The sequence below is a fragment of the Metarhizium acridum genome (genome assembly GCF_019434415.1).
Source record: "Metarhizium acridum strain ARSEF 324 chromosome Unknown scaffold_13, whole genome shotgun sequence".
In the NCBI taxonomy this organism is placed as follows: Eukaryota; Fungi; Ascomycota; class Sordariomycetes; order Hypocreales; family Clavicipitaceae; genus Metarhizium; species Metarhizium acridum.
Genome location: NW_027094016.1, coordinates 1,894,512 through 1,908,548, shown reverse-complemented (window position 1 = coordinate 1,908,548; position 14,037 = coordinate 1,894,512). Strand labels below are relative to the sequence as shown.

Sequence of the window (14,037 nt, the reverse complement as noted above, 5' to 3'; positions counted from 1 at the left end):
CTGAGTTGCTAGCGCCAAAATCTTTCTAATGCCCTTTGTTTTTCTTTTTTGTGTCTTTGTTTCTTTGGCGCTTTCCATCGATACGCTATTTGCCTCCAACCTGATTGACCTTTAGATACCCATAGTGCCCGTGGATAAACCCGCTCAGATGACAGCCGAGAAGATGCCTCTCATACTGGATAATTCCATGCAAGTAGACCTCGACAATGTCGATGACTTGTTTGGCGACGATGTCCCTCTCTCGATTCCTGTCAGATCCCAGGGCAAACAATTGCAGCAACGGCTAGATGAGCTTAGGAACCGAGGCGCCTGCCAGTATGAAGTTTTACTCACGCGTAGGCTATCACGAAATCATCATACTAACTTTTGGGCAGAGCTGTCGCATGGTCCAAGTCTGGCACAATAGCTTCATTGACTCCCGATGGTCTGACTCTTGAGCTTCGGTTCTTAAGATGCCATCCGGACACCGGGGCTTGGGAGCTCAGTGAGCCAACCACTTGTGACCTTGTCAAGGGAACGCCAGCAATTCCCCTGGTGCACTTGGAATGGGGCACGACAAACACTCCGGATCTGGCTATAATAGATGCAGCTGGAAGAGTTGCTTTGGTGAGCTTTGCTATTTCGTTGAACCACCCCTTCATAACCAGAAAATGGGAGACGGACACGATTGACGACCTCCATGGAATCGCTGGCTGTTACTGGCTTCCCGTGGCCCCAACTAATCAGCAGGTAAGTTTTCTCCCCTATTCATTTAGTATATGCTGAAAATCGTGTTGTCGAAAACTTCTGACTCGTCCAAGAAACCGTTCAACATCATGTACGGGCCGGCAAATAAGAATGGAAACGGGTATCAATATGAAAGCTCCTTCGTACATGCTATAGGGCCAAATCACCCGCATTCGGCCAAGAGCGCTCTTTTCTGTGTGAGCTCTGGGGGTATGTTGAAGATGTACTGGTCACAGAACAACGGCCGCATGGAGGAGACAACAATGGAGCTCGAGAGCATAAACACATCAGATGAGCTTGTCACGCATGCAGCTTTTGCTTCCGATAAAAGTGAGTGGGCTCTATCTTTTTTAAACCACCACAAAATCCCTACATCAGCATGGCTGACTGCAATACAGAACACCTGCTTGCTGCTGTTGCAACCTCGTCTCGACAATTGAGGCTCCTTAAAATCGAAATACAGTGGGCGGGACCTGGTTCCTCTTCAGAGAAAACTACCATGCCCCAGAATGCAAGGTTAAATCCCGCTCTTGTGGAAACACATGTTGCATCGGCCAGCTGGTTATGTGCTGGCCCCAACGAAACAAATTATGACGCTTCGATGGCTGAACTCTCGTTTTTACATGTCTTGCCGGCCGTTATGGACAACACTGGCTCCAGCACAGTTCCGCCATTGATCATGACTGTGAGGTCGAGGGATGTGGGTGATGGATCCTTCCAATCAGCCCAGAGCGTCTTGGATCGGTGGGAAGCAATCGAATCCAAGCAAAGTCTTGATTCTGCCTTCGAACAGCTGGGAAATCGGAGAAACAGTGTTTCGTCGGATCTGCCAAGCACCATAAAGCTTAAAAAACTGGAACCCATCGTGATCAACAAGGTCGTCATTGGAATTCAGGATATCCAATACAGAAAAGTCCTTATTTTGACAATGTCAGATGGGTCGATCGAGTATCGAGATCGCTTTACGTTCGAAGAAATGTATGTGAATGAAGACCTCACCAAAGTCATGACCTTGCGACAGGTCGGATGGGGCTTTTCCGATGACGGACCCTGTAAGTCTTGCCATGCATACGTTTGTTCGCATATCTTGAGGAATACGGTTAACAACAGACAGGCCATCAAGTCGCCTTCTCCCCAACATGCTGTTCCATGATACAGATTGGAGACGATGGAAAGGTCCGGTGGAACAAACTTGAGTATCCATCAAGTGATATTGGCAACTCTCCGCAAGATCGTAAGTTATAATTCTGCTTATTGCGTACGGAAGTTGGCCTAACCTGGCTTAGCCCATTATCCTGCTACCATTGCAGCATTATCCATCACAGCCGCTTCTTGTCTGTGGCATCAGAGCAATTGTGATGATCTTTTAGCTGTTGTCCAACCTCTGGCAATAAGAAAGAGTAAGCATTTGTCATTGAGAAACGGGCTAGTTAAATCCACGAAATTGACGCCAGGCAGGATTTTTACCTGACTGGATCAGTGAAATCATTCGAATTCTGAAGATTCAAGTCGATTATTCTGAGGAGACGCACCATGACTCGCTTATGAGGAACTCTCCGCTGCAGTCTTGCCTCAGCATAATGAGTAGCTTGGGGTTTCAAGGGGAAACTCGAAGGCGATCATTTCAGAGCAAATTTGCCATCATCAGTCTGAATATGCGAAATGTTGTGATTCTCATCACTCTTGCGAGCAACACGCCAATGAACATCAGAGAGAAGATGAGTCCTTTGGATGAACACGGTGAGATTAATCCCCCTGCAGAGGCTACGTTGATGGACCCATACTGATGCTAGGTTTATAGAGGTTGTGGAAGCTCTCGCAGGCTGCGCAAAGTGGTCTGTCGATCTGCTGTGCTGGTTGGTTGACTGTCTATTTGAGTTGATGAATGATGACAACTTTATACAACGACTAAATCCACAACGATTTGGGGAGTTGAACCAATATCTACACGACAGGAACGACGTCTCACTCCATTTGTTGCTCTCGTCTTCAAGTCGCAGCTTCGTGTCGGCTGTATGCCGCAGAATTTCCCTCCTAGAGAACATTAGCAACAAAGCCATCGACTTCTATAAACGACAGGCATCAGGAGATCAACAAGGCGGTGCTAAACCACCCAATCCTCAACTGCAGCAAGCATACCAAAAAATGCAGCAGGTGACATCCACGAGCCTGATTAAAGTAACCGAATTTGAGAAGTTGCTCAATATACTGGCGTCGGATATCCGACAAACATACGCAGCATACATACCCGGGATAGCTAAGAACCGGTCCAATCCGCCGCAAGGGAAACAGTTGGATATTGCTATCAAGAACACTCAAGCTCATTTCGAGATGGCGATGTTGCTAAGTGGGTCTCTCGGCTCGTATTTCCTACCGGTGTTGAGCAAGTTCTTTGCCAAGGATCTCCCTGCGTTCCGCAAGCTCACCGATCCGGCCAAGTTGTTTTTTGCAGACTTTGAACTCTTGGAAGTACAAGATGACAGGAGTAGTCTGGCTGCTAGAAAGGCCAAGGGTGTGCATGTGGACATCTTCAAGAGGACAGAGCTACGAGGCGGCCGTGGAACAAGCAGATGGAGGAGATGCACAAGATGCACAGCGGTGATGGAAGACGTGTTTGGCAGTCGCCCTGGCTTCACCTTTGTGCTTGCACAACAGCGCAAATGTTCTTGCAGCGGTTATTGGGCATTACTTCCTAAGGGAAAACTAGTCTTGTAATGCTGCGTTGGCCGACTTTTTATTGAAAGAAATATTACGACATGCACGCAGAGGGTAGATGGATTCTCGTGTGTTTGAACAGGACAAGATATTTATTACACATGAGTCTTGCGTTACTCAATGCCTAAAGTAGAGAGGTCAGGAAACGTTGTTTTGCCAAAGAACCGGCAATACGGTGCGCGGTGGTCAAACATGGGTGAGCAAACGCATCCCAAGGCACCGCACTCGATTGCGCACTACACGGCATCAGAGACAGCTCTGTGAGACGTAATGGCACCACGAGCACGGAGTGCGTTGAGGGAGAGAAGCACGATGATGGATCGAGCCTACACCTCTTACTTAGCCTAGCACTGACTATTCAACAATAATGAAAACTCATCGCGCGAGCATCACATCTCTACCAAAAGGAGACATCAAGAGACATTCACACAGACCAGACAGCAAGCCCCAGTAAAACACACACCCCCGCCAGCTAATTTCAGTCAAGGCTGTGTTTGGGCCAACAGTTGAAGTCATGACGAGGATTACTCCAAAAGCACTTTAGGAGCGGACTATCAGACATCTAAAATTACGCGGTGGGCCGTGGGTCTTCTAATTCAGAAGTAGTACAGAATCTTCTGTCCGGGGGAGGAAGAATAGCGAAATGGAGGGCATCACTAAAAATGGCTACCGGGTAAGGAGACACGAGATTTTGCCCTCTGGCTTTATTTTCTCTTCCTCTTTTTTTTTTATCCCTTGTAGTACTCTTGCGTCAGGCGTTCCGAGACAAGTGTGGTTCCCGACGCAGGTAGCCGCGTTAGTAGACAAGGTGCCCGTGCAAGAAGATGTCAAGAGTCAATTGGACATGGTGCCATTGGAAGAAGCAAGCAAGATGGCATGGGGCCGGGAGGACGTGGTTGGTGCAAGCAGTCGTAGGACACATGGGCACCGGGATGTTTTTGGAGGTTTTGGAAAAGATTTCCTGCTCTTGGCGAGGACGCAACAGTCTTTGGGGCCTGGTACTCCGTACTCTCTGTATGATTCACTCTGTGTGGTTAATGACCCTGATGGTTTCTGAAGCATCTGTTAGGTTGATTGCGACTGGTTGACGATGCCATCTTGATGGAAACCCAGTTTCTCTGCCCAGCGGCGCCGATACGCGTGAAAGTAAACATGTAGACACATATCATCGCACACGTGGTTTGCGAAACAAAAACACATCATGGTAGCATCTCGTGACCTCCACGACCACCAAACGCCACGGGTTCGTCTCTCCCAATGAAGCCGCCATTGTCGATGTAAGGGTGCAGGGGGCACAAAGGCTTGGTGGTGACGGCGCTTGGCTGACGGGCTATGAATTGATTGCGTTGAAGCAAATATTTAAAAAGCTCAGCCTGGCCAATCCATTCACCACGTTGCAGGCGCTTACGCACTCTCGTTCGATGTACTTCGTACCTTGCCGGTCGTCTGCCCCAAGTCTGGATGCGGCGATTCTTCTGTGTCCCTTGTTCCTTTTGCCAAATTCATCTTGGTCCTCCGACCTCCGTACATCGCCAGCCAACCAGTCAGGGTGTCTCATGTTGGTTTGTGGAGTGGTTACTCCATTAGTCCGATGCCTGTTGACCTGATGCGATCCTCGGCATGTGTACATACCCTAGCTTATAATGTACCTATTAGGTAGGTAGTTGACAAGTGTCCCTGGTTGACATTTCAAACCAGTCGGGGATAACTACTACGTACTGCGGTGAAGTGCAGCCTGAAATAAGACCAGGACAGGATTGGTGCTCTGATGCGTGCGCTTCTAAGCCAGTTGCAATACGGCAGAGCCGGGTACCCAAAACTAGTACTCCCTATTGTGAATCTAGTACACGCAATATACGGAATACTCCATATGCGTGTATGAGATGAACTTGTCTTGGAAAAATCCAGTACTACGCTAATACCCTGTTACGCGGGTGATGCGGTGGAAGCCACCGAAAGTACTACACCTCCTACGTCGAGCATACTGCCGGCGCTAGGCTCTGTCACTGACAGCTTGAAACAATGTGAGAACCATTTACGGTTTCATCCTGTTTTGTTCTTCTTCAAATGGCTCGTCAACGTCGGCGAAGGCCGTCTTCTGTATTTGTTCCTGTTTCGTTTGGTTTCTGGCCGCCAGATCGGGTTACGACGGAAAACAACTGTCGCAGCAATCGTTTGGAGATTGTACTTGCTTACGGGAGGAAGTACTAGACAGGGGTCGATACTCGGTGCCAGTCGTCATATTAATACCTGCAGAGCAACTGCCGCTCAGTCGTACCAGGCGATTGGCAGAGGATTTGCGGGCGGCAATCAAGCAGCATCTCGACTGAGGCACCCTGGAGGTCTAGGAACGCCACGCCCAAACTAGCGCTGCTGCCGCCACGCAGTGTGCATGTGAACCGTCGTTACCAGCGTCAAGCCCAGTCGACAAAGAGCATATAATTGTGACCGTCCTGTTGGCAACCGGGTGCAGGCTCCGTCGGTCGGTCCCTAGCACCAGCGCAGGAACACATTCTTCCCGTCGAAATGAAGACTATCCGTCGTTCCATGGCCCGTCCCCCGATGCCTGGCCAGGAACCAAGCCAAGGAACAAGATCCAGAACCACATAGCATGGTGGGGACGTTGGGATGCGGTGGGCGTCAACTGGTTCGTTCGAACTGACAGTCGGTCAAACTCTTTGGCTAGGGTGACACACACGTAGTCTGGGATGTGGCTGGCTTGGTTCAAGTGGTTGCTTGAAGGGCGGAGGTTCGTCCGGGGGGACACGCTCTCGCCCACAACCCTTCCCCCGTTGCCGCGATGCGTGTGTCCTTGAGAGATCCACCAACAGTCATCTGGAGGAGGGTCCAATAATAGTTAGTGCGAGACTGGCGATATTGTGCTCTCCGTACTCCGTAATTGCTTGCATGGTACTCCGTACTCGGTAGAAGGGCGACAAACCGAGGAGGAAGAAGCGAGGGGATAGATAGAAAGGTCCGCGGGACGAGCGTGGGCGCGTTCCTTGGTCTGCCGTGCCTACCCGTCCACCAGGCCATTGCCATCATCTTGTTCGCGCCATGGCCTGCAGACCGGGCAATCATATGGACGATTGAATGCGTTGAGGTGTTATCGATTGGTTTGCACAACCCAAGAGCCGCTTGACAATAGACCCTGGCCCAGTGCAAATTAGTCTCGACCCCTTTCCGGTCAGCGAAGCCAGGAACCAGTCGTTGACGATGCCACCCTCCCGGCCGGGTGCCTGCCGCTAAACCTCTTTGGGATCCACGCGCGCTCTCCACTGCGCCTCGACATGGAGTGACCCTGCGACTAACACTCGGCCATCCTTGCCTTTCTTCCTCGCGCCATCTTTTCCTGTTCTTTGCGCCCCCAGTCAACAACGTCTGATGGCTAGTTCGCCCTGTCACCGTTGATGGTTACCAATATCCGCCGCCCTGGGCCGTGCCTCTTTCTCTCCCTTTCTCGTCCAATTTGCCGATACTGCTACATCCTTTTTTTTCCATGGTCAATTTAATGACCCGGTGATAAGACATTACTGCTCGGTCTGGTCACATACGCGAGTCCTAAAATGGCACAATTAGCTTCGCTTCATGGTCATGCGTTGGCGGACCTGGAGCCAGGCCCGTCATCGATCGTGTCAACTTCTGATACAACATCTGCCTCGAAGTCTTCTGACACTCTCCGACACCACGAGCTCTCCTCCTCACCAAGCCGCCACCACCAGCAACAGCCGCCGCAGGAGCAACAAGACGACTCGTTGGCCAAGATCTGCCATCAAACGCTTTCTGACCTTGACACTCCTCCTTCTCCTTGTCTACCCATAGGGCATAGCGTCGCCAGCAGTCTCAGCTCCTTGGCTTCCATCACGACTCCTGTTGCCGGAACTACGTTTCAATCAACCATTGCTCACTTCCCCCCTCCTCCTCTCAGAACCCCAATCAGGCGGAAGCCGTTGTCCTCATCGGCGTCGTCCTTGGCCGCATCATTATCTTTGCGCGATTCAGTCATCGCGGCAGTTCCTGCTCCCTTGAACCCTGACCTTCTCCCCAAGCCGGGCCAGAGGTTTGCCAGACCACCGTCTGTCGATAGTCCGACGTTTTACGACTATCCGCAGTCAATTCGAACATCGGTGCCCTCTTCCTCGTGAGTTTCGCCCTCCTTTGACCCCTCCTCAACCCTGCCATTGGGCCCTTCTCCCTGCTATTTATGTGTCCACCTTTCGTTTGCCCCATCGAATCCTGGCATCATCTTGACTTCGTTTCGACTATATGACCTGGCCACCTATGCATCCTCGGCATGAGCCTCGTTTCTATCTTGTCAAAGGCGTGCGGCTGCCTCTGTTGGGCCGACATACACGGACACGGCAGAGTGTCATCAATCATGCTCGAATCCAATATAGATTTGTTATGAAAAGCATCTTGTACTGACTGGAATTCAAATCCTAGATCTCCAGTCACTATCCTAGCCTCCACCCAGGCGGGAGCATCCGAGACGCGCAGCATTCCAGCAGACGAGCTTCGACATAGAGACTCTTCTGACTCATCAGGCGTGCTGTCAGTGTATGACGAATTAAGTTCACAAGGTTCCAATTCGTCTCCACCAGAAGAAGATAACGCCTGCAATCCAACCCCTGGGCACGCAATAGACGACCACAGCCTCGAAGATATTGAATCGCTTTACGGCGACCACGCAGACCATACTCCAAGTCCTCTCATGTTGGCCCCAAAACCAACGCCTCCGCACCTAAAACTCGATACTATCGAATCGTCAACTTCCCAAACTCAATTAGAAGCTCGGCGACAACCAGGGTCCCCCGAATCGGCCAAGCTAGCTGCATCTCCGCAGTTAAACAAACCACTACCCAGATCGCCGGGTCAAGGATCGCCTTTTGCTGCATTGTTTGGCTGGTCCAACCCCTCGCCGTCGGTGACAGATTTCTCTTCGATTCCTTCGCCACTGTCCCCGGGTAAAAACATAAATGCCCCGCATGAAAAATCGAGGAACGCCGGATCAAATTCATCATCTAGTAATTCCAATGGTGCAACATCGAACCCAATCAGCTACTGCGAATCGTATTTATCAACACCACCCCCTGGAACGACCGCGTCGTCTCTTGAAATCGACGAGATGGAGGACGAGCTAAAAGCCATCAGCTCTGAGCTGGCCGCATCTATTCGGCGTGAGATGGACCTTGAAGACCTGGTTGATAGGCTCCAAGAACAAGCCAACAACCCCCAAGCGCCGAGCAAGCGATCAAGCGACTACTTTTCAGATTCGGGCTATAGTTCCGCTAAACTTAGCGAGTATGACCAAAGCAGAGAAGAGATTGAAAAAATCCAAAGAAGATCAGAGCAGGAGAAGGCTGCTATTCGTTTGGAATTAAGTAACAAGCTGCAGGATGAAAGGACAAAGAGAAAAGCCCTGGACCAGCAGATCAAGGATCTGTCTGAGAAGGCTTCACAAATAGACCTTGCTCACATGAACAATCTGGATGCCAATGACCGTGTCAAGGATTTGGAAAAGGCTTGCGAAGATTTAAGGCGACGCCTTGCTGAAGAAAGGGAGTCCAAGAACAACTTTGAAGACCTACTATCTGGACTGAAAAGTGAATTACAAGATACCTGTAATGAAAGAGACAACCTTCGGGATGAGGTTGTCCCTCAGTTACGAGCCAGAGTGGAAGGTTTGGAAGCGGAAGCCGCCTCGTATGCTAACCTCACATATGAATCAACAAAGATGCAACATCAACTTCAATCTCTAAAGCAAGAAAACACCTCACTACGCAACTCACTTGGCCCCGACGACATTGCCTTGGCAAGATCAAACTCGGTAGCAACTAGTTCCTTTAGGGCTAGAGGCCCTCCTGCTTTGGGTGGATTGTCGAGGTCGGAGAGCGTTAAGCAGCCTCATTCCGAATCAAGAGAAGCCCTTGCAGAGCGATTAAAAGACGTGGAGGCTCAACGTGACGCCTTACACAGTGCCTTGAAGAATCTCCTTGAGAGACAGGAGTTCCAGAACCGCGAGAATGCCAAGAAAATCAAGATTCTGGAAGCGGAGCGCCAACGCTTGTTGCAAGAACCACGAAAAGCTGGATTTGACAAGGAGATATCTAGCTTGCGCACCGAAATCAATGTCTTGCGACGTCGTGCAGAGGATGCACTGGAGCAAAAGTGGCAGGTTGAGAAGGGCCTTGGTGGTCTGAAGATGGACCTTGATAGAGCCGAGGAAGAGATCGCTTCCCTTCGTTCATTGCTTGAGGAAAAGGACATTCTGATTCCTCCTTCACTGGCTCGATCAAGTGCTCCCAATGGCACGCCCGGTGTCCCTGTCACCTCAGAATCTCTCCAGAAGGCTTACCAGGACCTGCGAAGCTCCTACTCTGAGTCATTGGAGCGTATTAAGAAACTGGAACTTAGCACAGGTGACGCTGTGTCCGATGAGAAGACGAAGCTTGCTATCGAGCGCCTCGAGCAATCTCTTTCAGCAGCTGTTTCTGAGCGAGATGCCGCCCGACGGCATTTGAATAGCCTTATGAACCAGGTTGAGGGCCTATCAGAGGGGGAATCTCGGAACCTTGACAGGGAGAAGGCTCTATCTGATGAGCTGGGCGAATCGGCTATACGTGTTGAGCAGCTTGCTTCTCAGGTTCAGCAACAGCTAGCCACTAATGCTGAGCTGCGAAAGCGTCTTGCCGATACTGTAGCCCGAGGCGACTCGGACCGAAAACTGAACTCGGAGCGAATTACCGAGCTTCAGGCACGCCTCCACGCTCTCGAGGAGCAGCTTGTCACGGCACAGACCGCCTCTGAGGAGCGTGTGTCTCGACATGAAGAGGAGCTTTCTCAACTTCGAGAAGCTCATAATGAGCAACTTCGCCGCATCCATGGTGGTGCTGGCGTGGGTGTGACTGCGCGCAAGGGCTCACTGTTAAGCTCTGGAGTGCCTATTATTTTCGGTCATTCAGGCCAGGCTATTACTCCCAAGAGCTTTGAGGAAGAAGTAGAAATCAATACTCTTCGAGCTCGGGTCACTGAACTAGAGAAGGCCCTCGCGGATGCTGAGAGCGAGATCCAGCAAGTCGTTTCTAAGATGAACGAAGCGCAGATCCAGGTCATGGATCTTCAAGAGGAGCGCGAGACGGCGGCTCGAGAAACGCGAAAGCTGCAGAACATTCTTGAGGAAGCGAAATTGACACCTCTGAGCGGACGGGCTTAATTTGGTGACGAAGGAACAGTCGCCCCGGCGTCGCAAAGACCAGGGGAGAAAAAGCTCAAGATGGTTTGGTGTTTGAAACAAACGTGTCATGAATGGGATTAATTGTGCTGCATCAGCGATTGGAGTTTTTTGTGTTTGCTTTGCTTGCATCCATACGGAGGTAGGCTCTATCATGGTATGGGAATTGACACGGGCCGTACATCAATAATAATGAAGGCTAGAGGCATAAAAGCCCGGAAAGTTCGGTCATCGTTAGACACACACACACACACACACACACATACACATTCGAGTATGGTTATACACAATAGTACTGCGCTGAAAAATACGGGTGGATACCAAGGGCGGGCGGAATTATTGGGCTGGCGATGACATAGCCAGCGGATCAACCATGGCTACTCCCGCCGTTATTATACTTTGGGACTTTGTAATGTTTTAGTAGTAAAATCTAACTCTAGTTATGGTGGAGCAAAGATGGCAGCAGTGTATTGCTAGCATTGTGTATTAAAATCAACAACTTTCACCAGGAAGAAGTTGTGTTTTTATATGACTGACGATGTGGGCTGACCGATGTCCCTAAGACTCTTTTGTCTGGTGCTTATTTGGAGTGGCTGCCTGCGACGACTGGGTACAATCCCACCTCCGCAACATTAACGCTTCATCTGCACCTACAAGACGTCGTGGGTGATCATTGGACCAGACAACCAGCGCAGTCACTAGCAAACGTGAGAAGCCATTATTTTTCGCCTCTTATACCATAAAACCACCGAGGCAACAAGCCAGGGTATTGTTGTCGCCGCGTTGAAGCAGGATAACCGCACCTCAGATCCACCAGCATTATCGCGGAGTTATCAAACATACCTCGTCACGAGTCAGCCTCTGGCCATGGCGCTTGAACAGCCATCCCTTGACAAGAAGATTGCCTACTTTGATCGACTAAAGGCGTTTCAAGAAGCGGCAGATGATTTTGACGCAGTTGAAGCACAAGACCGTTTGGTACGAGCACGGTTCTTCCACACGAGGACCATACTGCCTAGACCGCAAGTAAATGAAGGCAGTGCGGCAGGGAATAATAAATCACCACGGAAGCAACTAGGAAAAGTTGAGCGACCAGAGTTATCCAAAGAAACAACTATAAAAGCCACGCCTCAGAATTTCATACGCAACCGCCTTACTAGCCTCCTCGACCAAGATGGCACCATAATACCCGATTCAGCTGGTCTGAAGAAGGACAGCGGGACTTCACTTGCACGCTCTGAGACAATAGATTCCCCTTCAATGGCCCTCAAGAAACGTAAACGCGACTCGATCAATCTCCGCCCCGAGCAGGAGCAAATCTTCAAGGGCCTGTTGTTCTACTATATACCCAACAATGACATCGCACCCGTAAGAAGACTGCGTATTAATAAGGCCCGTGAGTACGGGGCTTTGTGGACGCCAGATGTTGAGAGCGCCACGCATGTTATTGTCGACAAGGGAATTCAGTACGAGGACGTGGAAAAGGTTGTTTCCGGGCAGAAAGTGAAGGTGGTGAATGACGAATATCCGATTGATTGTATTCGATTCAGGGCGGTGGTAGATGCGAGGCAGAGAAAGTATATGGTGCCGGGGCATCCAGAGCAAGATGAGGGGAAGGGAGAGGAAGTGGAGGTGGCGAGCTCGGAGGAGTCGACCAAGTCGTTGAAGATCAAGCCTCAGCATAGGAATTCGAGGAGGTTTGATTTTGTGCCGGCGTTGGGGACGCCTAATGAGGAGGATTCGCAGCGTGTTAATCTGGTGGATTTTGGGGGGGCTGCTGATGAGAAGAAGGTTGTCTCTGGAAGTAGGGAGGACGAATATCGGGTCTCTGGGGAGGAATCCGAGAGAAAAGATTCGAATGTGAATGACGAGTTGTCGCAGTACATTTTGATGATGCAGGAGTTCAAGGGTCTTCCGCTTGAGAATGACGACGACTACGATAGCCGATCCACGACGGACGGGGCCGAGGCTCATTCACATATGGAACAGGATCGAGTGTCGTCTGAAGATGAGCAGCGAACGACTGGGCCGGGCAAGAAACGCGGATTTGGTGGCAAGCACACCCCGTTTGAGGACCGGTTTGCTTGCAATCAGGCTGGAGCTCAAGATGCGTATCAGAATAACCCAAACTCAAGGACGATTGAGGTTCTGCAAAGCATGGCCAGCTACTACGACCGGGTCAATGACCATTGGAGGACTACGGGGTACCGGAAGGCGATTGCGACTTTGAAGAGGCAAGCGACTAGGATTACTACGGAGGAGGAGGCGTTCCAGCTGCCCCATATTGGGCGAAGAATCGCGCAGAAGATTGAGGAGATTGTCACGACAAACAAACTCCAACGACTGGAATATGCGCAGGACGACCCGACGGATGGCGCCCTCCAGATATTCCTGCAGATATACGGCGTGGGGAACAAACAGGCGCAGCAGTGGGTTTGCCAAGGATATCGAACACTCGAGGACATCAAGTCAAAGGCCAAGCTCAACCCCAGCCAGCGAGTTGGCGCCGAGCATTATGACGACCTCAACACGAGGATTCCGCGTCGCGAGGTGGAGGCTCTCGGGGCCGTTGTGAGGAGAGCCGCGGCGAGAATTGATGCGCAGGCCGAGCTGATTATTGGAGGGAGCTACCGCAGAGGCGCTGCCAGCTCCAACGACATTGATTTGATCGTGACAAAATTAGACACAGACTCGGTAGCGCAGCTGCGCCCCTTTCTGAACGAACTGGTTCGTGTCTTGGAAAAGGACGGCTTTCTCACGGCGCGTCTGGCGTCGTTTCACGCCGGCGGAGATGGGAGCAAATGGCACGGATGCTGTGTCCTCCCCAAGACCAAGGGCATTAATGACGAGGACTACCGGCCGGTCTGGAGACGCATCGATTTCCTGCTCGTGCCGGCGTCGGAGATGGGCGGCGCGCTGATTTACTTTACGGGCAATGACATTTTTAATCGCAGCATGCGGCTGCTGGCGTCCAAGAAGGGGATGCGTCTGAATCAGAGGGGCCTGTATAAAGATGTGATTCGGGGACCTGGTAGGGTGCGCGTTACGGAGGGGGAGCTAGTTGAGGGCAGGGACGAGAGGAAGATATTTGATATTTTGGGCGTGAAGTGGCGAGAACCACATGAGCGGTGGTGTTGACGGTTCTTGGGCCAAGCATGTGTGTACGTATGTAGTTATTTACCCAGAAGAACCAGAAATGCGCCATTTGAGCAAAAGGGGCCGGGGAAGTTGCCGTTGTGGATCTAGTTATGCTCCATTACGAAGTAGGGTATTGTGCGTTACATGGCTCTCGGCGAGCTTATTGCAAGATGATTGACAGGTCTGGTCTGCCCGCCCGTATGGATAAATGACCAGTTGACATGTGA

General features: G+C 50.9%; 5 protein-coding genes across 5 annotated transcripts; all 5 read left to right on the top strand.

The window, feature by feature from the left end:
* Positions 1-148: 148 nt before the first annotated feature.
* Positions 149-1,971, top strand: sin4_2 (Mediator of RNA polymerase II transcription subunit 16; the record flags this gene model as incomplete). The annotated part of the gene is made up of 5 exons (XM_066117633.1): positions 149-315; positions 375-729; positions 801-1,056; positions 1,125-1,778; positions 1,841-1,971. The coding sequence occupies 5 exons, from the start codon at positions 149-151 to the stop codon at positions 1,969-1,971; spliced, it is 1,563 nt and encodes a 520-aa protein (XP_065977420.1).
* Positions 1,972-2,306: 335 nt separating this feature from the next.
* On the top strand, positions 2,307-3,441 carry sin4_1 (Mediator of RNA polymerase II transcription subunit 16; the record flags this gene model as incomplete). The annotated part of the gene is made up of 2 exons (XM_066117632.1): positions 2,307-2,466; positions 2,528-3,441. 2 exons carry the CDS (start codon positions 2,307-2,309, stop codon positions 3,439-3,441), a joined length of 1,074 nt encoding a protein of 357 aa, XP_065977419.1.
* Positions 3,442-4,084: 643 nt separating this feature from the next.
* On the top strand, positions 4,085-4,498 carry J3458_003194 (uncharacterized protein; the record flags this gene model as incomplete). Its single annotated transcript, XM_066117631.1, has 1 exon — positions 4,085-4,498. The coding sequence occupies one exon, from the start codon at positions 4,085-4,087 to the stop codon at positions 4,496-4,498; it is 414 nt and encodes a 137-aa protein (XP_065977418.1).
* A 2,509-nt stretch (positions 4,499-7,007) lies between these two features.
* J3458_003193 (uncharacterized protein) lies at positions 7,008-10,654 on the top strand (the record flags this gene model as incomplete). Its single annotated transcript, XM_007811231.1, has 2 exons — positions 7,008-7,582; positions 7,885-10,654. 2 exons carry the CDS (start codon positions 7,008-7,010, stop codon positions 10,652-10,654), a joined length of 3,345 nt encoding a protein of 1,114 aa, XP_007809422.1.
* Positions 10,655-11,539: 885 nt separating this feature from the next.
* On the top strand, positions 11,540-13,810 carry J3458_003192 (uncharacterized protein; the record flags this gene model as incomplete). Its single annotated transcript, XM_007811230.2, has 1 exon — positions 11,540-13,810. One exon carries the CDS (start codon positions 11,540-11,542, stop codon positions 13,808-13,810), a length of 2,271 nt encoding a protein of 756 aa, XP_007809421.1.
* Between the last annotated feature and the right edge of the window lie 227 nt (positions 13,811-14,037).